Consider the following 20,897-nt stretch of genomic DNA (forward strand, 5'->3'; position numbering starts at 1 on the left):
AAATCAAGGGCCATTTGCCTTAGTTACCACTTTCTGCAGTGGAGTGGCCTGTTAAAACGTTATCGTTTCACCCCTCCAGGGCAGAATTCCTTATAAACACTGCACGTTTAAATGGCCTTTCTGAGTTGCAAGTCCCTCCAGTGAAGTGTGAGGTTCCTCTGCGCAGCTCCTATCAAACTCAAGGATGTGTGTTTATTAATAAGCCCAGGAGATTTAAAAAGAACCCTATGTAGTGTGCCCCCTGGTGGAGAGATGACAAGGCTTGGCTGCAATAAATAACAGGATTTTTAGCTGCCAGACCACCTAACCCAGCCTGTGCTGCCCAGTGTCACCGTACAGGGTCTCCCCTCAGTCCTGGCCTGGACAGTCATGGAAGGAACTGCTGACTACCCCCCACAGCTCTCCCTTCCAAGTGTCTTGGCTCTGGTGAAAGATGCCAGATTAATAATGGTGCGAAACGAAGCCCGACATTCATCCTCAGCAGCAGTGATGTGAGCTTCCTGGCTGGGCTCTCTGCCGATGGACGTCAACCCAGAGCCTGGGAGGGCAGCTCAGGGGTGACGCGGCAGTTCTGTGGTAGGGCCCATTCAGTGCTCTGCGGTCGGCCCGCCAGCACGAATTGCAGGGAGCGCTTTTCGTGATGCAGACGCTCGTCCACACATAACTAGCCTGAGCCTGCAGCCCTGACTTCTGAACAGGCACGACTGCATGGGAACCAGTGACCTAGAAGCCAAGAGCTCCGCAGCCTGTTGGGTCATCTCGGCCCCTCAGGCCGGCAACCGTTAGGTAGAACATAACCACACACCAGAGCGCACCTTAAAAAGGGGATGTCTGGCTCTTTCTTAGCAGTCTGGAAAGCTGCTTTACATCCCCTTCTACCCGAGCTAGGAGAGAGACATGCACCACCCCTGGATCTCACTGCAGCACCCGTGATCTAGTGCTTCCTCTGAAGCCAGTGCAAACTCTCTCTGGTGACAGTGGGAGCAGACTGGAAAAGTCAGACACAAGCTGCAAATCCTCAAATTATCTGGCAGACAAGGGTGCCTCCTGCTCCCAAAGTTATGTTCTCGGCTGCATCCTTCCTCCTCACCTTCCCAGCACGAGGAGTCCCATTAGCGACAACGGGACAGATGACCGTATTAACCACGGTAACGCAAGCAGGATTTGGCACACAGACTAAAACTGTATCCAGCAGCCTCTCTGTTGTACTGTAAGTCAGGGAGCTGGTTCAGCAATCTCATATTAAAAGATCTGTTCCCCAGGCTCGGAAGTCCATTAACGTGACTGTTTATCAGGCTGGCACTGAAGGTTTGAATTTGACGGGGCTCTGGATTCTTCTCTCCTTATGTTAGTATCTTTAAAAAACCAGGCCTGTTTTTCAAGCTTCAGAAGTTGCATCAATGTATTTTGGGAATGGAGTGGTGGGGCAGGCAGGGGATGAATTTGGAATATGCAAAGATAAACAGAGGCCCTTAATCTAGGGTGTGGGCTGAGCAGTCTTGAGGGAGGAGCCCCCAGAGGAGTCAAGCCTGGAGAGAAGGTTGGAGCTCAGCTTTGTTATGCTGCATTTGATTTCTTTGTTAATAAAGCCAAGCCGCAGGAAAGGGGCTAGTTAGCAAGTTGATATGCCATATGACTGTTGATTTAGATCAGGTTAGGCAAGGAACCGGCACCCAAATCCTAATTCAGCAACGGGACACACGGCATGTACAGATTTGGAGCAAACAAATATGTTCTAAAAATAAAACAAAAATATGTAACAAGAGCTTCCTCTCTTGGGGCCTGAGAGGTGCTAAGCACCCACAATGTTCCCTGAAACCAGTTGGAGTAGAGAACGCTCAGCATCGCTCAGGATCAGGCCTGTCATGACTTGCCAAGGCTAACACCTGCCAGGGGACATTCGGCCCTGCAGAGGTGAGAGCGCTCAGAGCTCCCTCAGCCCTAACCCAGGTCAGGAATGTCTCCCTTTCCCTGTCACCCCAACCCAGGGCTTAGCAGGGTGGCTGCTGGACCAAGCACACCCCTGCCATGTCTAATAAGAGAGAGGATTTGCACTCAACTCTGCCACTGAATCCTGAGAGGTTTCTACTTCACTGAACCCCCTCAGACGTCATCCACAGCACCACTCAGGCGAGGGCATTTCGCTTTCACGCATCAGGCCAGGAAACTGTGCAGCCAGCACCAAAGGGCTAATAGATCTCTCCATGGGAGATTAACTAGTGGCGTCACCAAGGGGAGAACTGATGCTTCTTCACTAGTACGTGGACACTTGCGAGAGTTGTTGCTACCAAGCCACTCAGGCTGTCCCAGCATTTAGGGCCATCGATGCCAAGCAGAAACAGAAGAATAAAAGCGAGGCTTTTAATTCAGTGATCTCAAAGCACCTTAGAAAGGGAGCCACATATCAGCCTAGTTTTGCAGAGGAGCTGGGAATGGAGCTTGAGTAACCTGCCCATGGTCACTCAGTGAGTCAGTGGCGGAGTAGGGAATAGGCTGCAGATCTCCAGAGTTGTCCCCTGAGCTAAGTACTAAGTCCAAGTTGTTCTAGTGGGATCTCTTCTCCCGCTGGACAATTAAGCAGTGTCAGCCTTTCACTGGCTTGCAGGCTAGTGGCACCATCTCGCTGCTGACCCACAGCTGGTATCATGGAGTTAGGGCAGCCACGTTACGGAGGGACAGACTGCAATGGGTGCTGACAGTCGCATAGTCCGTGCTTAATCCGGGGCACGTGAGTCATACACCGCATAAAAAAGGGTCTGCGTTAGACGCACACAAAAAACCAGCCAGCAAGAACAAACGGGCTTTATATTTTCTTTTTAAAAAAAAAACCAGGCCTTGCTCTGATCTTCCTATTGTGCCGTCCCTGGCAGGCTGGCACTGGGATAAGGCGTTGCCAGCATTGTTTCTTTTAAAGCCTTCCTGCCTTAGCAGAGCAGCAAGCGCTGTCAAATCTGCAAGATGCATTTCAATGGCTCAGCCTTTCCACTCCCCCAGCTTCATGTTTGGAGCAGCCAGCCAGACCCCTAGATGGCGGCTGCATTTCTCTTGGGGGGAGGAGGGTGGTTAACGCTCGCTTGGGAGCCGAGCCCGGAGACTGAAGTGCAACTGCGTGGGCTATTGGCAAAGCGGATGGTTTGGGGTCCCCTTGGGCATTTTACTCTCTATTCATTAGAGCTGGTCTGGCAGGGCCCCCTCTGGCAGCATCTTGAGCCAACAGGAAGCTTTCGCTTCCTCCTACACTCTAATCCTCCAGGGCTGCTCTCAGTTCTCTCCCCGCACCGAGCGGCTCATTCACTCTCCTCTAGCAGCCTTGCTTCCCACTGGCTCCCTGGGCTGCTCCAGGTGGCTAACATCCAGCTTCCTTTAGAGCCCTCGCAGGCTTCCTTCACAAGGGGTTTGGTAGCCCCAGTGTCCTGGCTACATTCCAGTTCTGGTAACCACCTGACAATCCCTTCCTCACTTTCAACTGGATCCAGGACCCTCATATTGCTCCCTGGGGACGTCTTCAGTGCAGCTAGAGGTAGACATACGCACACTAGCTTTGATCAGGGTGTGTAACCGGGGCAGCGCAGGCGGCAGGAGGGGCTAGCCACCCTGAGAACTATCCCGTCTGAGACCTAGGCCCATACTCAGGCCATTGCCCATACCACCACCCTTCAGCTACGTTGCTATTTTTAGCATGCTAGCTCAAACGAAGCTAGCACATGTATATCGACTCGATGTACCCTCCGTACTGACCAGTAGCTCAGTATTTCTATTCCCTGTTAAAAGGGGTCAGCGTTCCACCCCAGAGATAGCTGCATTTCAGTGATGGTGAGCTAATCCCTGTTCATTACATAGGTCTCCATCTTGCCTTCACATACAATGGTATCACTTCCACTGAAATCAATGGGAGCTTTTCCTAGAGAATCTGGGGGCAAAACTGATCTGTAGTGTTGTAGACCGGGCACTGGACTGGGACTCATGACACCTGGGTTCTATTCCTAACTCTGCCATTGGCCTGCTGGGGGACCTCAGGCAAGTCATGGCCCTCCCCGTGCCTCAGTTTCCCCATCTGTAAAAAGGGGATAATGATACTGACAGCCTCTGTAAAGTGCTTTCAGCTCTAACAATGAAGAGAGTGAGGTAGTAGTAGTTTGTGGAGTGCTTCCAATTCTGGTAACCACCTGACCATCCAGACCTCTGGATAAAAGGCCACACATAAACATTAGCTCTTTTCATTCCCCCTTATGCAGCACAGAACTAAAGACACAGAGAACCACTGGGAGACAGGATTTCTCTCCCCTTCCTGTCCTAATCTGTTATACAGCATGGCGCTGTGTTTTAAACAGCTGCTACGGTCCGTTGCAGAGGTGGCCACATTTCTGCCACAGATGGAATGGATCCTTGTACATCATTCTGGGATGAAAGGCACTTTCAAGGGTCAGAGGATTATTCGTGTTTGGGGATCTCAGCAATCCCAAAAAAGCCCAGTCAATAACGACACTTCCGAGCATCTTTTTAGAAGTCAGCAGAGCCATCCCGGTTCTGAGCCCCACTGTAATCAGACAGGTGGGCCAGACAGGCCCCCTGTCCTGCTCCCTGCACGCTACATGACGGAGTGACACTGAGAGCTGGCAAGACAAAGTAGGGATAGCACCAGAGAACAGTGGGTGAGTGCTGCTAGGGCAGTTCTAAAACCAATGAAATAATCAGCATCACAATGGCACTTGCCTTTGCTTTCCCCTGGAAGTTAAAAGTCAGCACGTATTCGCCTGGCCGAGTTTCACTCTGCCGAATGACAAATAGACCATGACTCCTGGCCCCGCCAAAGAGCACCAGCTGGGCAGCTTTGATCCGCGACAGTGTCCCATGGAACCAAGGGAAATCTGAGAGGTTGATCTCTGCTTCTGTCTCGCTTTCCTCCCCTGTACAGTTGGAAAGGGGTAAAAGAAAGGCCGTTTAGAGAGGGAAATGTTTGTCTTTCGAAAGGAACGGCAGCAACAGTGAATAGACTGCAGGGCTCTGGCAGAGGACGTTCTAGCTATTCCAGCAGGACTGGGACGTCATGTGGGAAGATAACGTCCGAGCAGGCTGGCTACTGAGTGCTAGGGTGACCACACAGCAAGTGTGAAAAATCAGGACAGGGTGTGGGGGGTAATAGGACCCTATATAAGAAAAAGACCCAAAAATCAGGACTGTCACTATAAAATCAGGAGAGCTGGTCACCCTATTGGGTGCTCCACTAAATTCCACTGAAAGAGCAGCCGGGCAGGGCAGAAAGAGGGTTTCTATATTAAACTAATAATGGGCTCTTCTGGCTGGGAGCAGCAGGGCAAGGTTAGAACTGAGTGCACTCATCCCTCCCTGCCTGCACGTACAAGTTCCCCATCACCAGCTCCCCACCAGCTTTATTGCTGGGTCCACACCTTCCCCCTTTTCCACCAGGCACACCCACCCTATGTACACACCTGTCCCCATGAACACCCCTTCCTTTAATCTCCCACCTCCACCCTTCGCTCTAATCAGAATGCAGCAGTTCTGCTCAGGGCTTGCTCAAGAGACCCACATTGCATTGCAATGGGATTTTTCCCTTTTCTTCTATTAATTGTGTCACATGCAGCAAATCAGCTGGAAGGTAGCCAAGGTGGCTACCTTCCCCTTGCCCCCCCAGAGCCTTGCAGGTACCTGCTAAATGACTGCTGGTGGCTGGCGACTCCAGGGATTGCAGGAAGTTTTCCAATGGTACATGGGCCAGGTGTTCCCCTGAGGAGTCCCTGGCCCTGCCATGCGGGGCTGAGATGACAGTGGCAGCGATTGGGGTGGAGATGTGGGTGGCAAGCACAGAACATCTGTCTGGAGTCCTGTGCACACCTGAAAGGAATGCAGGCTTTAATGGCTTAAAGCTCAGAGTTTCTCTGCAAATCAACCCACAAGCACCTGTCACGGACCCACCAGATTGGTGCTATGCCCTCAACTTTGGAGCAGTTTCTTGGAGGAACCCTTCAGTAAGTCAGACCCCCAAGGGCTCTCGCTCCTCCTTCAGGGCAGGCCACACAGCCTCCCGAGACTGAACCTTGGAGGCTCCAACACTCCTGCTTCACGCTGCGAGCTCTGCTCAGCGAGTCCAACTGAGATCGACACCTGGGAGAGACCTGTCCACCCACCAGGGATTAATGTACCTCACCACGTACTGACAGGGACACTCAGGCAGTATTGTCAAAACAGGTGGGTTTATTAGTCACCCACAATGGAAGAAGTCCCTAGGTTAGAGTAGAGGAATGAGGGTTAAAGCTCAGCCTAGTCCGGCTAGCTCAGAGCCCCAGCCAAGCTGCAGTGAAACTGCATTTTCCGGCTCCGTCTCTCTCAGTCTGCCTTCCTTAGCCTGTTCCCAGGTGAGTGAGCTCCCAGCTTCCTCCAGAAGCCAACACTGTATCCCCCCACCTCACACCTTCCAGCCCTTTGTTCTCATGCCGGGGTCTTTGTTCAGCGTCCCTGCTGAGAGGTGGGGGAACTTTGGGTCACTGCTTACTGGGGTCAATGTCTGGTTGACTGGGTTTTCCGTTGATACAGGTCTGAATTTTCTACTGCTACAGTGTCAGCTTTGGATAGTCCTTTTTAGAGACACATTCAGGCTCAGGCAGCTAGGCAACACCCCCTCCCCTCCCAGGTCTCTTAGCTTGCCCCCAGAGACAATCTAATCCTCCCCCTGCCCACTGGGTAGCCATGCAAAATATAGGGGAAACTGAGGCAAACAAAGGATTCATAACAAATATTATAGAGAACCCCCATGTTGTCAGCACCACATTCAGTAACAACAGACTTGGTGTATTGTCCTCTATGCAGTCTGCTCCTATTAGAGAGAAAGGTAGACAGTTGGCTGGTTTAGTTTGTGGGGTTAGTTAGTGCCAGACTGGTCATCCTAAAGACTGCAGACAAGCAGAGCCACTTTAACCCTTCCCTACATGACCCTGCCAATATGCTACTCCCCTGCCCTGGAAGGACATCCTCGAGAAGTAAGAGAGGATAGTTCAGTCTCAGACAGGCCATTCACTGTGTGGCGGCTCTGCTGTGACTAGCGACAATGGTGCCATGATGCCTCAGTAGGAGCTGGACGGAGACCCAAACTCTTCTCACACTCAGCAGAGCACGGAGAGCAATGAGGTTTTGGTCAACAGAGATGGGGCGGATTTGAAACAGAAGCCAGAGTCTCCATGTGCTGGTCTCAGTCCCCTGTGCCATCCATTTCTTTAGGGATAGGTTGCTGTGGTCAGGCTAGGATCAGCTGCTGGCTACAGGGCACATGAAAGCAGGGTATTTTAACAGAGTCAGAAGGGCCAGATACCAGGCCTGCATCCCTGGCCTGTCAGATCAGGGTGGCTGCACCATGAACGAGAACAGATCCCGAAGGAGAGCAGAGTCGCTCCCACATTTTATAATCTTTTCTTTTGTTGTCAGTTGCGTTCTCGCCTTGAAACCCAACCCAACACCACAAGATGCCCAACATCTGAACCCAACATTTCTGGTGATTTTCTCCGGGGGTCCTTACCATCGGCCACAAATTCACAGCTGCAGGAGGGTACCCTGCCTGGCAGGCAGGCTCCCTGCGCACAGGAGGAAAGTTCAATATCATCTCCGCTGTCCCTGCGAGGAAAAAGCAGAGCAGATGGTCACGTGCAGGCTGTCACTCTCTGCAGGCACACGCCTCACCGGGGACGGGGTGGGCAGGGAAGAATTTCCACTCTCAGGTAGGAACCATGGTTCATTTGACTGATGTTATAATTCTGGGTCAATTCTAGCTCCCTGCACTCAGTTGGGTGCTCCGGATCACATTTCTAGTGTCTGTGCCATGAAACAACGGGCCCCAGCTCTGCCAGACGGCTGCTGTGCCTTGCTTGCCAGTCCCTGGGATGCAGGCCAAGCTCCCATGCTGGCCAGTAATGGCGGTGACTCGGAGGCCATTTGGGTTGGAAGCGGAGTTCAAAGACAGCATCTGGGACCGAATGGATGGGGGCAGGTAGGGGAAGCAGAGCAGGCAGGAGAGATGAAGGCAGGCCAACCCCAGAGGTGGAGGACACCCATCTGGAGATGGAGGAGCTGATGTTTAACAGCAGGGGGTGGAGAAGTGGGAGCAAGATAGGCCTGGTGGACCTGGAGACAAGGTCTCTTGGGGGGACGGCAACAGCCAGTCCACCAGCAGGAACGTCTGACCAAATGACCCCCTATGGGAGCAATGCGTGTGCATATCCCCGACCATTGGCTGACTCCCCCTGTCAGTCACAGCTGTGCCCGCCCCTTTAGCCTGATGCCACCGTCCTGCAAAAAGCCATGCTCTCTTGAAATCCTATTTTTAGCCTGGACGCTCCCGATTGCCCCATTGTGGTGAGATGCGCACACCCGTCTCCGTTACTCTCAGAGCAACAGCCTCTAGCTGAACCAGGAGGACACGTGCTAGCAGGCAGCTCAGGAAGCGGTTTGTGTTAGCGGTAATTGTTTGGGAGGGAGCTGCTGAATTATTCAGTAACCAGCGAATGAATCAGCAATCGGAGTCATTCAACTGCAACCCTTTAAAAAAAAAAAAAAAAACCCTCTGCAGAAAATGTGTTGACAGGGCATTGACGAGGTTTCCGATTCAAACCTTTGGCAAAAGAATCAAGCACAGCACACACAAGATGAATGAAAATTCACTCTTGGTGCTCACCGGGCGTGCCCGTGTGTTAAATATCCCAGAGCGCTCTACAAACACAGGCCTGATGCTGCAAATACTTATGCCCGTGCTTAGCTTCGAGCCCACGAAGGGTCCCTTGCATGACTGCAGGGCTGCTCACGTGCTGGAAGTTCAGCACATGCATGCCCGTTTGCTGGATTGGGGCCCTTACTCCTGCGAGGAAGGCAAAGGATTTGCTCCCCATATTGCAAATGGAGAGAGAACTGCGCAGAGATGTCACGCCACTTGCTCAGAGTCACAGAGCATGGCAATGGTGGCAGAGCCAGGAGTCCTGGCTCCCATCCACTGCCTTAGCCCCTGGATAACACTCTTTACAAGCTGCAGGGCAGTGAACAAAGTGCATTAACGTGGTCCTCTAGACTCCAGAAAGCCCTGACACCTAAACCCCTGACTGTTCTGTGGGCTGGGCGCTCTCAGCTGAGGGCTCCCGGATGCTCTCTCTAGCGAAGCAGAACATGTATAATGTGCTCCCAAGACAGGGATTCAATAAAAACCAACAGACCCCCCACTTTCCCAGTTCCCCCCTTCACATCTGAGCCACCAGGGGAGTCCCCCTCCACCGTGAACAGCTTAGTATTTCAGACATGTTTGGAATTAGGATGGAGCCTTATGCTGCAGAAAGGCAGCTAAAGCCAAAGCAAATAAGTCTATTCGCTACTGTGAGATGTTTATTAAGGTATTTTAACCTTTTCCATGATGTCTTGAGGAGTCAAACCCTTCTCCCCCTCAAACCCTCAGTGAGACTGAGACAATCTTCTACAGCGTCTTGCAACCTAAGAGATACCACACCAAGTTGGTAGCAGGCTGCACACACAGGAATCACTGCCTATCAGTGAAACCCGCAGCAGCTGTCTAAACCGTCATTCATCATTCATCATTAGCACTGCACAACAGCGTAGGAGAGGATGTGAAGACAAACATATCCAATTGTAACTGCAGGCAGAACCAGACTCTAACCCACTGGTTAGCGTGTGCGAGACATCCGGGATTCCAGTCACAAATAAGCCCCCACTTATACGATGTCCCCTATATTAGCTGACACACTGGGGATTTAAACTAGGAACTCCAGAGCTACAAACATGAGCTGGTTTAGCTAGGGAGACAAGCCTCTATAGCTGCTGGCTGTAACAGGCTCAGAGCGGGAGGGGCCTTGTTTCGTCACAGAAATGACTGCTGGTTAGTACCAGTGTTTCTCGTCCAGTCAGCTGGATCTGAAAGCTGTTCCCAGGCTGCCGGGGCAGCAGATTGGTGGGTCACTCAATGACTAAAGCTAGCCAACCTTTTCTGAACAAATTCTGTTGTTGAAAAAAAATGGGCTTTAAAAAAAAAAAAAGGCATTTTGGGGTGAAAAAAATCGTTGACTTTTTTCATTTTTCTTTCTCTCTATCTGAGCACCTCACATTCTCTGTAATGGATTTGTCCTCACAACACGCCTGTGAGGTGAAGCAGTGTTGTCATCCCCATGTTACAAATGGGGAACACAGGCAGCAAGAGACTAAAGGACTTTCCCCAGGGTCACACAGAATGTTTGTGGCAGAGCAGGGACTGACTCCAGATCTCTTGGGCCCAGGCAGTGCTCTAACCACTGGATAATCCTTCCTCTGCTGAGATGGAGAGGTGCTTTTTGAAACAGGGAGGGCAGCTTCCTCAAGTAAGCCTTACCCAGGGTCTATGCAGTCCTGGATATCCGCCACCCAGGAGTGTTTCTGGAGGGAGTCAATGGTTTCCAGGATATACTCAGCACCATTCTCCACCTAGATGGGGAGAAAAGGGACGGGGGGTGAAAGACGCAGTCAATTTACAATTCCTTTACCTGTTTGAAATAGACTCTTCCTCACTTTGTCACCCACCCCAGAGATGTGAAAGGAGAGGAAAAATAAACTGCATAGCCTGATCAGACTGGACTGTGGAGTTAAGTAAATGCTCGTATCACACCTTCACCCACCACTGTCATGCAGCCACCTCTCTGGCGCATGGGCAGCTGTTAAATACCTCACAGCACATCAGTTCAAAATGGGAAGTGAAGGGGCATATCCTGTCCAATAGAAATTATGATGTGGGATGGAAGGGGAAATTTTCAGGCGTCTGACTGTAACTACCTACATTGGAATTAGACATAACTCTGGGGCTAACATCCCTACTTCTGGGAAATGTGCCATGGGGTTTTTAATGGACATGACTTCAGTGTAAAGGCTCATCTGAAAAAGACGACCTAAGCCCAGCACCACAGTACCCCCAAACTCCATGCTGGAACATTAGCTCAACACTGACTCAGAGGAAAGAGCCCACTTACTGATCAACCAGCCTCACTTCCTGTAGTGCCCCAGGCTTTCTTTGAAGGTCTCCCTCCCTTCCACATACTAACCAGGCCCGACTCTGTTTGGTTCAACACATCGGATGCCACAGCCAGAGGCAGTATGGCCAACCCCAAGTGTTCCAAAATCACAAGTCAGCTCTCCATCCTCTCAAGAAAAAAATGCAAGATTATCTTAAAAATAATTAGATTTTTTAAAAAATGTAATATATTTTAATGTCTTGTTATTTGCCTCTGGTTCCCAAGTTTTTGTCTGCAACCATGTGGGCTACAAACATACTTGAAAAAATAGCAAGCTGACAGTCTCGTATAATCACATGACTCCAGGAGCTGGGGCTTCAAGTAAAAATACCAACAACCAAAAGAAGTGACACAGTTGCAGAAGCTAGGGCTGGAAGGGGCATCATAAGTCACCAAGTAGAAACTCCTGCATCTCTGGCAGACTTTGCCCCATTCCACCCCGCCAAGCATGTTATATGATCTGCTAACTGGACGAAGGCAGGCCTGGCTCAGTCAAGGCATCACATAGCTGGCCAGGATGACCTTCTATCAAATGAGCCTAATCGCATAGAGCTGAATCATTGCACCCAAAATAAACAAGCTGTAGGAGGAGCTGCTAAAGCTCTGCTCAGGATCCCCAGTGAGAGCCGGACAGCAGCGGGGGGCATGAATCTGTCCTCCTGCCAAGAACCAGACGAGCAAGCACTGTGAATTAGCAATGCCACCCCCGGCAGATATACCTAGGATGAGCAGGTGATTATTCCATTCCTGTGATTTACCTCACAGTAAGTGAAACTGACACTTACACTTTATAAGAAACACCACAAAATATGCCTGGAAGATTTGGGGATTCTTAAGTAGTTTGAACAAAAGGAAAGGAAAGGAAACAAAACACAGTGTTTAGATATCTTGCAAGGCACTATTTTTCTGCACAGTGAAAAGAAATGAAAGCATACAAAAAGGAGCAATCAGTTAAAGGGTGTATCAATACATTTTGGCCGAAAGGAGAGACAAAGTGCAGGGCCAATTTACAAGGGAGGTCCTCGGAAATAGAGGGGAAGGTTTTCCATTCACAAATATGTGCATTTCCTCTTCCCTCCATCATAAACCCACCGCTGCATACAGCTGACACAATTACTCCATACATCAAACGCACATGGGAAATTGAGAGTCGACGCCTGCTGCTTTGGCTCAAAAACTACAGACCTCCTCTACCTGAGGAGAGCGCCAATAGCCAGCGGAGATAATAGGTCCCTTGTTTTTGCTGGGGTCCAGCCCCTACATCAGTCACTTCCACACTTCTTCAAGGGTGCTGGAAAAATTTGTAGAGTGGGGGTGCTGAGAGCCATTGAACCAAACTGTAAACCCTGCATATAATAGACATCTCTTCAAGACAGGGGGTGCGGAAGCACCCCCAGCACCCATAGTTCCGGCATCTATGCACCTCTTCCCAAAAGACGTCATTGCAGTGGGGGAGAAGGTTCTGGCTCTGGGTCAGCGCCACACCAATTCCTGAAAAGTCAGCAGACCTTTTTAACACTTCCCTCCCCTGAGGAGACAGAGAGCAGGATCTCAACAAGCAATTATGGGCTTTGAAACTAAGAGACCAAATAAACCCCTAGGGGAAACAGGGACTGAAGCAAAGGGGAGAGCCGTTATTGTCAGGGAATTATTGGGAAAATTTAGGAGAGGAAAGAAGGCACATTAATCCAGCTGCTATCCCAGGACACGATTCCACTTCACCCATCACATGCCTTGCTCACTCAGGAAAGAGAAAGTGTGAGGAACACCCCCGCTCTCCCCCGCAGCAGAACACCAAATACGTAGTTTTGTGCTTCACAAAGTCCCTTTGTCCTCACTGAAAAGGAGTGCGGGTGAAGTTTGCATAAGTTCGACTTGTCAAGGAACCGTCATCCAAGGGAAAGAACCATTTCCATGGCAACCTCTGTGTGCCACGGGGCATCTAGTCAATTCAAAGCGCTTTCTTAAAGGCCTGGAAGGCAGTGGGAAGTGATTGAAGGGCCAGGCTTTTCATCAAACTATGGTAAAGACAAAGCGATACCCTACTACAGGCAGTTTTCCCCTTGACGTTTATGATTGTGAGAGCTTTAAACAGGCTCATCCACACAGGCAAACTAGCCTCTGAACTCTTCCTTTGAAAATATGCTTTAGGCAAACAATGGGGAAGAGGAGTGATTTGAAGAGCAATGGGATGGGGAGCGGTTGTTCTTGGCTTTCATAATGGAAGTGATGAGAACATCAGGTATCTAATAAACTCAGATGCAAGCACAAGGCTAGTGGAAGTCAGAGGAGGCCAGCACTGGACCATAAGTTAATGTTCCTTTCTCCAGTGAGGCTGTTCAAATATCACGTTAGCCCAGTATGATTTGCTACAAGGAAGGCAAGATCTAGGGTAAAATTCTGCATGCAAACAGTATTTTCATCAGTATTCTACATTAAGTGTATATAATGGAAATCACTTCAAGCCAGCACCCCTAGTTCGGCACCTCTGCACCTCTTCCCAAAAGACGTCTTTGCACATGTGCATCATCTGGGTCACCACACGCCTTCTCCACACTCGCTAATTCTTTAGACAAAAGAGGTTTGTGGGAAGACAGCAGAATGTAAAGTGGGGGAAGGTTCTGGCTCTTGGACTTTCCAGGGAGTTATTTAGTGGTCAGCGGCATGCCAATATTTTCTACATTAAGTGCAAAACTCAACTCAGCCTTAAAACTACGGAGCTGCAACTGGCACTTCCCTAATAAATGAAATGCAACAGCCATAAGGTCACCAAGCTGGTCCTGATGTCAGACAAGGGGCTAGGATTGGGGCCTGCGCTGCGCACGTGCTTGGACTCTCTCCTAATACCCCAGTTTCTCATTTCTGTAGCTCTGATGGAAATACATTGAAGACAGCAGCCAGGAAATACGGGTTAGGGTGGATGTTGATTCAGAGATGAGCACCCCCTCCGGAGTCCCCCCCAGTGCTTGCTGCAGCACAGTGCCTCCTGGCATCCCACTGGGAGCTTAGGTTGGGTTCTGGCTCAGTCAGTGCCAACAGGAATAAGACATTGCATTGCTCTAGCTTCTCATGCCCCTGACCCTCAACTGCCTTGCCAGGAGAGGGAGCATTAGTGTCCTCCTTTTAAACGACAAAGGCACAAGGAAAGGAAACAACTTGTCTCAGGTTATACCATACACCCAGGGCAGAGAAGTGAGCAGAACACAGTCTCCAGCCTCAACCCACTGGACCAAAGCTGCACCAGCTTGTGGGTTTGAACTGGGACCAAAAAGAAAGGGACCAAGATATCCTGAGAGCGCCTGATCTTGTGACCGCCCTCTTCCAATTCTGGGGGCATGTGTCGTTTGGAGAGCTCAGACAGGCAGCTGGATATCTGGATGCTCACAAACACGCAGTGCTTGCCCAGCCCTGGAACGGATGCTGGTGCACTGACAACATAAGGCTATTTTCACTCACGGATGCATGCTAACCTCCCGGCTGTAGCCGTAAGCGTTTCTGATCAGGCTCAATGGGGAGCGATAGTCCATTAACACAAACATCCCGTAGAGAGCAGCTGATGTGAAGTGGCAGCCGCATTAGTCGGAGCAAAGCACTCTCTCTTTTAAAAAAAATGTAATTTTAACTCGGCATTCATTGCGTGCTTTCACATGGCAGCGCAGGATGAGCGAGTTCATGCACCGAGCCAGATTCTAGGAGCTCTGTGTTTTGGGGACAGGAGAGGGAGGGGAGAACCTGGATGGTGGGGAATGAAACTCAGCAGCAAAAAGGCAGAGCTCAGCTCCAGCTGGGGGAGCCGCCTCCCAGCTCAGCAGGCAGAACAGACATTTTCCACCCCTTCTGCTTAGACCCAGTGGGATGAAATCCCCATTTGTAGGGAGAGTTTGTTAGCAGCAGCTGCCACCAGCATGCTCTACAGGATAGCAAGCTAATTAATTGTATTTTATGGAAAACTCTTCTCTGGAGTCTCTATAGCGAGCGAGCGACAGACTTTTACTATCTGCTCCCCTCCAGACTCCCGTCTGCTGTGTGATTCCTCATCCCTAGGGACTGTACAGCTTCCAATGCCAGTGAGGCTCCCACAGAGCAAACAGCATCTGCCAGCCCCTTATTGATAAAACCATCACTACACTCTAGTGGCCTAGAACAGCAGTATTTACATACCAGAGAGCAGCTCCCCAAGAGAGGAAGCATGACTGTCTCGGAGTGTGGACAAATCCCCCTTTGCCAGTCAAACAGGGATGTCTACCTAACAAATCCTTTTTTAAAAAGGGGAGAGCCTCTTCTGTAATCTCTCTATATGGAGAGGTGCCCAGAAGGCAACCAAAGACCAAATGCAGCCCCTAAGCGGGAGAGGACAAAGCAGATAGTCTTTTAGTGTTCTATTTGTCTAGAGGCCCCATTGTTCCAGGCACCATCCAAACACATAGGGAGCGACAGTCCCCCGAAGAGATTGCAGACAAAAGGTGGGAGGGGAAACAAATCAGAGGCAGGGCCGACTTCTTGGGGTGGCAAAAACCTTGGAGCCGGCCCTGATCAGAGGGAATTAACTTGCCCAAGGTCACAGTGCCCGAGCCAGGAGTAAAATTCAGGGCTCCCAAGTCTCCATCTGCAGAGTTTTACTGCTGATTAAGACAAGGAGCAAGCAATTGCTGGTCGCCTATAGGGGGCTCAGAGAAGTATAGGGGCCGATACAAGGGGAGCACTTAGTTAATTGTTGGGGTCCAACACAGAAAAGTAACTGTGCAAAAATGGCACCAAGACAGATCGGTTGCATATTTAGTCTCCAGCCTTCAGGCTTCACTGTACAATATTAATTCTCTTAGCTCTGCAAAATCCTCACAGCTCAGAGGCAGTAAGCAGGATTCTATTCTGATTCATGCATCAGCAACAGAATTGTTACCCAGATTCTGGCCACAGAATCTTTGTTGCTAGAAACAGCTATTGTTACAGTGATCAAAACAGCAGGCTGGGAACTTTCAGATAAGGCAGAAAGAGCCCAGCTTAACTGGCAGATCCCAGGGTGAGGAGATGTGCATAGGGGAAATGCATCATTTTCCTTGTAAACTGAGCAGATTTGCTCTACATACATGCCATTGTTATAGTCATTTTAGGACAGCCCCAAGGAGTCTGGCAGTACACCAGACCTCCCCCGGCCAAACAGAGTGGAATTTGGACCTGATTTGGAGCCTGGGCCCTTGGGACAGAGATTCAACACCATCACCACCTTGTCTCTCTGGAGTACCTTCCATTGAAAAACACCCGAGCACCAAGCCTCATGACCTCACTGCACTCGCTAAGTAATGCCACCAGTTAGCTCCCATGCGGTGCTGGAGAAGGCTACCAAGCCCTGGGTTGGCACAGAGGGGCAGGGTTTGCCTCAGGGACAGACATCACTAGTGACTGCTTGGGGCCACTGTGTTTAAGGGTATGTCTACACTGCCCACTAAGCCTGGACTCTGACCCAGGTTTGAGCCCAAGGCCTGCTTCTGTCTACACACAAATCAGCCTGACTCGGGTCAGCAAGCACTCAGCACCCAGGTCCTCTGATCCTGGTAGTGGGGAGGGAAAGGGAGGGATAGGGAGTGGGTCAGAGCTCGAGTCCTGCTGTGACTTTGGTCCAAGCCCTGCCATTTTGCAGTGTGGACGCAGCTCAAGCCGCAGACCCAAGTCAAAAGGTCTGCACGGTGTAGCATGGAAGTGTTAGCACGGCTGGGAGACCCGGATCCAGCCAGTGTAAACCCAGGTTTACAATGAAGCATGAACACTCAGGTGTGGACCCAAGCCCCACAGGCAAGGGGTTAGTGTGCTGTGTAGACATACCTTAAGAGTCTCCATAGTCCAGCACTGTTATCAGTTCATCTGCCCCTTCCACACTCCATAAAGATGGCTGTGGAGGAGGAACGGCAAGACAAACGCAACAGGGCAGTTGAATGTTAATATTATACGTGTACACTACGTTCAGGGGTGGATTAAAGCACTAGAGGATCTTCAGGCAAAGAGCTGGCAGTGGCGTGGTGCACAGCTGATTGGTGCCAGCCTTCTGCAGGGAAGAGGATACACGCCAAGGACGCAAAGTGCCCTTCCTCCCTCAGTCACCTCACCATGTGACAGGAGGGAAGGGCACAGGCAGCAGATCTGTGCAGTCACTGGCTCCTGGGGAGTGGAGAAGAGAAGCCCAGAGCTTTGGTAGGTTCAGTACAGTATCAAGGCATCCAGGGTGCCTTATTAGCCGAGCAGCCTTACCTTCAGCACAAAAGTGTTGTCTTTGTCCGGCATCTCCAAAGGCATGGTCGTCCGGACCTCAATGATGGCTGAGAGTGGGATGCTGACCTTAGGTTTGGAAGCCTGGAAGAAATAAAAGGAATGAACAGTGCCTGTATAATAGAAGTTCTCCCAATGGACGATACAGCCCAGCTCACAGCAAGGCAAGCTCCCTCCCCAGTCTGTGCAGTTATTAAAAAAAAAATTGATTTCCCTCATGTGCCTGATAACTCCAAGATCTTTTAATTAAGCCAAGAGACACCCCGGTGGAAGATAGGAGAGTTAGCGTATTTCACTGCCAACCCGCTTGCTTATTTCAGCACCTGCTGACATTCCAGCTCTGCCGACTACATTAATGTCTCTCTGTTGTTTTTTTTAATCTCTCTCTCTCTCTCTCTTTATTAAGATGCGCTGGGAAGAAATAATGCTATCTGATCAAGGAAATATTTAGCATGCACAAAAGCCAAGGAGAGTCAGAGCCAAGAAAGGGCAGCTGGATGGGGGATGTGACAGTTTATCTAGAAGAGAGAGAGGCATTTCAATAGGTAAGTGAAGACACATCTGTCTATTGTAGGGAATTTTGACAAAAAATTTCCCACTGGGGTTGCCACCAGCTCAGCTGCATCAGTAAGAGCTTTAGTGGGGATGCAGCTCTGGTAGCTTCCAGCTTTTCAACACAGTGTGCCAGAGCCTCATCTGCACTAGGGTCGAGATCCTCCACTGCTGTAAACTGACGTAGCTCCACTGCAGTCAACTGAGTTACCCTGATTCACCCCAACAAGAGGCTCCAGCCCCAGGGTACCGCCTGGAACAGCTGAACTGGCAGCAGCACCAGTGGGAATCTGCTGCTAAGATTCTGAGCATTTGAGCTTGTTCCAGAATCTGGGATGAGCCTATGTTGTGAAAACTGAAATGCTCAAAATAGCACATGCATTTGAATGGACACGGTACTAAAATTAAATTAACCCAGGGGTTCTCAAACTGGGGGTCGCGAGCTGTCAGCCTCCACCTCAAAACCCGCATTGCCTCCAGCATTTATAATAGTGTTAAATATATAAAAAAGTGTTTTTAATTTATAAGGGGGTGTCACACTCAGAGGTTTGCTATGTGAAAGGGGTCACCAGTACAAAAGTTTGAGAACCACTGAATTAACCCCTCTGGAGCCTTGGGGAATGCAGGGGAGGGGGGGGGTCTCCCTTGGTAGGGTTGGGAAGGAGGTAGGTGGTGTAGGATATTGCTCTTCTCATGTGATCCCTCTCCCATGGAAAAGATAACAGCTGTCTGCAAGCCTCAAACTGCTGAATGAGCTTTAGGGTAGGGAAGGCTGTGCCTCCCCAAACAGCCTGGCCCTGCCCCCTATCCGACCCCCGTCCACTTCCTGCCCCCCTCAGAATCCCCGACTCATCCTGCTCGCAGCCCTGCCCCCTTACCACACGGCTCTGAGTGGAACGGAGCGCAGGCCCCACCCGAGCCAGGCCACTTTAGCTCTGTCCAGGGCTGTTCTTGGACGTGGCGCGCTGAGGCGCTGGGGGATGGAGGAAGGCCGAGGCGGGGCCAGGGCATTGCCCCACTTGAACCCCCCTCCGGCCGGCCCTGGTTTCCTATGTCTGTAAAGAACTCTGTGACGAAGGCTCTTTACTAAGCATTGGAAGACACTTTCAAAGTGAACCTTCTCCTCCTGTTCTCACCCTCCTGTCTTGCCCAACAGGCAAGAACAAGCAATTTCAGAGGCATAAATGCTGCTCTCTTTGGGCAATGGGATGGTGTCTATGCACCACTGCAGCCTTGGTAACCGACATACAACCTGATGTGTGCTAAGCACTTTGCACACTGTAGGGCAAGATAAATAACAAGCTGCTGTGTATCTCAGCTCCAGATTTGTGGTGTCTCCTTTTTTAATAGGGAGAGGGAGCATGTAGAACGGTTAGGAGCAGACAATACGGTCAGGACTCCTGCGTTCTATTCCCAGCTCTCCCAGTAATGCGCTGTGCGGCCTTGAACAAGGGACTTGACTGTGCCTCGGTTACCTCCATCTCCTAAATATTTCTCTTCCCCTCACAGGCGTATAATGGTTGGTTGTTGCTCTCCACCCTAGAGGTGGCTGAATTTCCGCAGTGCTGTATGCTGAAGACAATTCAGTCCTGCTTCCACTGAAGTCTATTTCAAAGCTCCCAGTGCCCCAGAGGTACAGGAGTGGGCCTGTGCAAAAATTTGCTACTGAGCGTAGTACTTACGCCCTGGAAATCAATGGATGTACACCACTAGTAAACATAACTGGTAGCAAATGTTTGCAGGATTGGCCCTAAATGTATACGACTCTTCGGAATAAAAGGTGCTATACAAATGCAACATGATTATCAGTAAAAGCTTGTCAAGTAGCACATTTCAGCAACAATCTCCAGATTTCTAGTAAATTGCCCCCCCTAGAATTATCACAGTTAAGGATTTGGAAGCGAGAGTTTCTCTTAACTAGACAGACTGGCTAATCCTCCCTGAAGCTGTGCACTTGAATTCAAAGTAAGCATCTACAGAAGGAATAGGAAGGCAACATAATCATCAGAAAACGTATAAGTTATCCCAAGTGCCTCCAGACCCTTCAATAATAGAAACAGGGTCATGATGTGCATAATGCCACAGACTATTAATAAAGGGTTCCGTTCTCATTTTGTAAATCAGTGTTGCTGTGAAACAGGAACTAAGAGCTGCCTTTCCTTTCCCCTAAGATTTCATTTGGCTAGGCCTGGGAGTTTCTGACCAAGTTACTTTCACTGCAAGACTCAAAATGAACGAAGGACCCTGATCTTTAGAAGTGCTGAGCGCCCACAAAGGATGGTACAAAGCTCAGTGGTTCCTCTAATGCTTGGTCTGAAGCAATGAATTTGCAGAAGCTGCTGGGCTGTTCTTTTAATTTTTAACCAGAGGCGGATCAGAAAAGAGGAAGCAGCTGTTTAAAGGGAAGAAAATATGACAGCAGCTCTGAGGGGTAGAAGGAAGAAGAGACTTGCTCTGACTCTTCTGAGGAACGGCACCCAAAAGAACCAACAGAGGGAGTCTTCACCGAGTTCCCAGCCCTGCAAAACACTGGCACATGTGAGTAGTCCCACAGAAGTCAATGGGACTCCCCAGGTAAGTAAAGTTACTCCCTGCTTAAGCGCTTGCAGGATCAGGCCCTGTGCTTGGGCGGTGGTTTTAGGGCTTGCTCCGAGACTCATCACAGAAATAAATGGGGGCAGGCAAGGGAGGTTTTTGTACTTTGAATACCATCCAAACTGCCAGGGCCGGCTCTAGCAATTTCGCCGCCCCAAGCACGGCGGCACACTGCGGGGGGCGCTCTGCCGCTCGCCGGTCCCGCGGCTCCGGTGGACCTCCCGCAGGTGTCCCTGCAGAAGGTCCACCAGAGCCGCCTGCCGCCCTCCCGGCAACCGGCAGAGCGCCCCCCGCGGCATGCCGCCCCAAGCATGCGCTTGGCGTGCTGGAGCCTGGAGCCGGCCCTGCAAACTGCTAGTATAACACCAAAGGATAAGATGGGCTGCTGCCAGGTACTTCAAGCACCACATTTAATTTCCCTTCATGTTTTCAATCACTGTTGCTTTG

At 50.4% G+C, this 20,897-nt stretch overlaps 1 protein-coding gene across 2 annotated transcripts in view; it reads right to left on the minus strand.

The window, feature by feature from the left end:
* The window catches only part of SH2B2 (SH2B adaptor protein 2), a 69,801-nt gene that overhangs the window by 5,078 nt on the left and 43,826 nt on the right, over positions 1 to 20,897 (minus strand). For both annotated transcript variants that reach the window (XM_039508273.1, XM_039508272.1), the window contains exons 3-7: positions 17,286 to 17,387; positions 10,370 to 10,461; positions 7,529 to 7,623; positions 5,668 to 5,853; positions 4,714 to 4,907 (exon numbers count right to left, since the gene is read on the minus strand). In XM_039508273.1, the coding sequence (XP_039364207.1) occupies positions 4,714 to 4,907; positions 5,668 to 5,853; positions 7,529 to 7,623; positions 10,370 to 10,461; positions 17,286 to 17,387 (669 nt within the window). The remainder of the gene's footprint in view (positions 1 to 4,713; positions 4,908 to 5,667; positions 5,854 to 7,528; positions 7,624 to 10,369; positions 10,462 to 17,285; positions 17,388 to 20,897) is intronic.

Source organism: Mauremys reevesii, linkage group 20 (genome assembly GCF_016161935.1).
Source record: "Mauremys reevesii isolate NIE-2019 linkage group 20, ASM1616193v1, whole genome shotgun sequence".
Taxonomy (NCBI): Eukaryota; Metazoa; Chordata; order Testudines; family Geoemydidae; genus Mauremys; species Mauremys reevesii.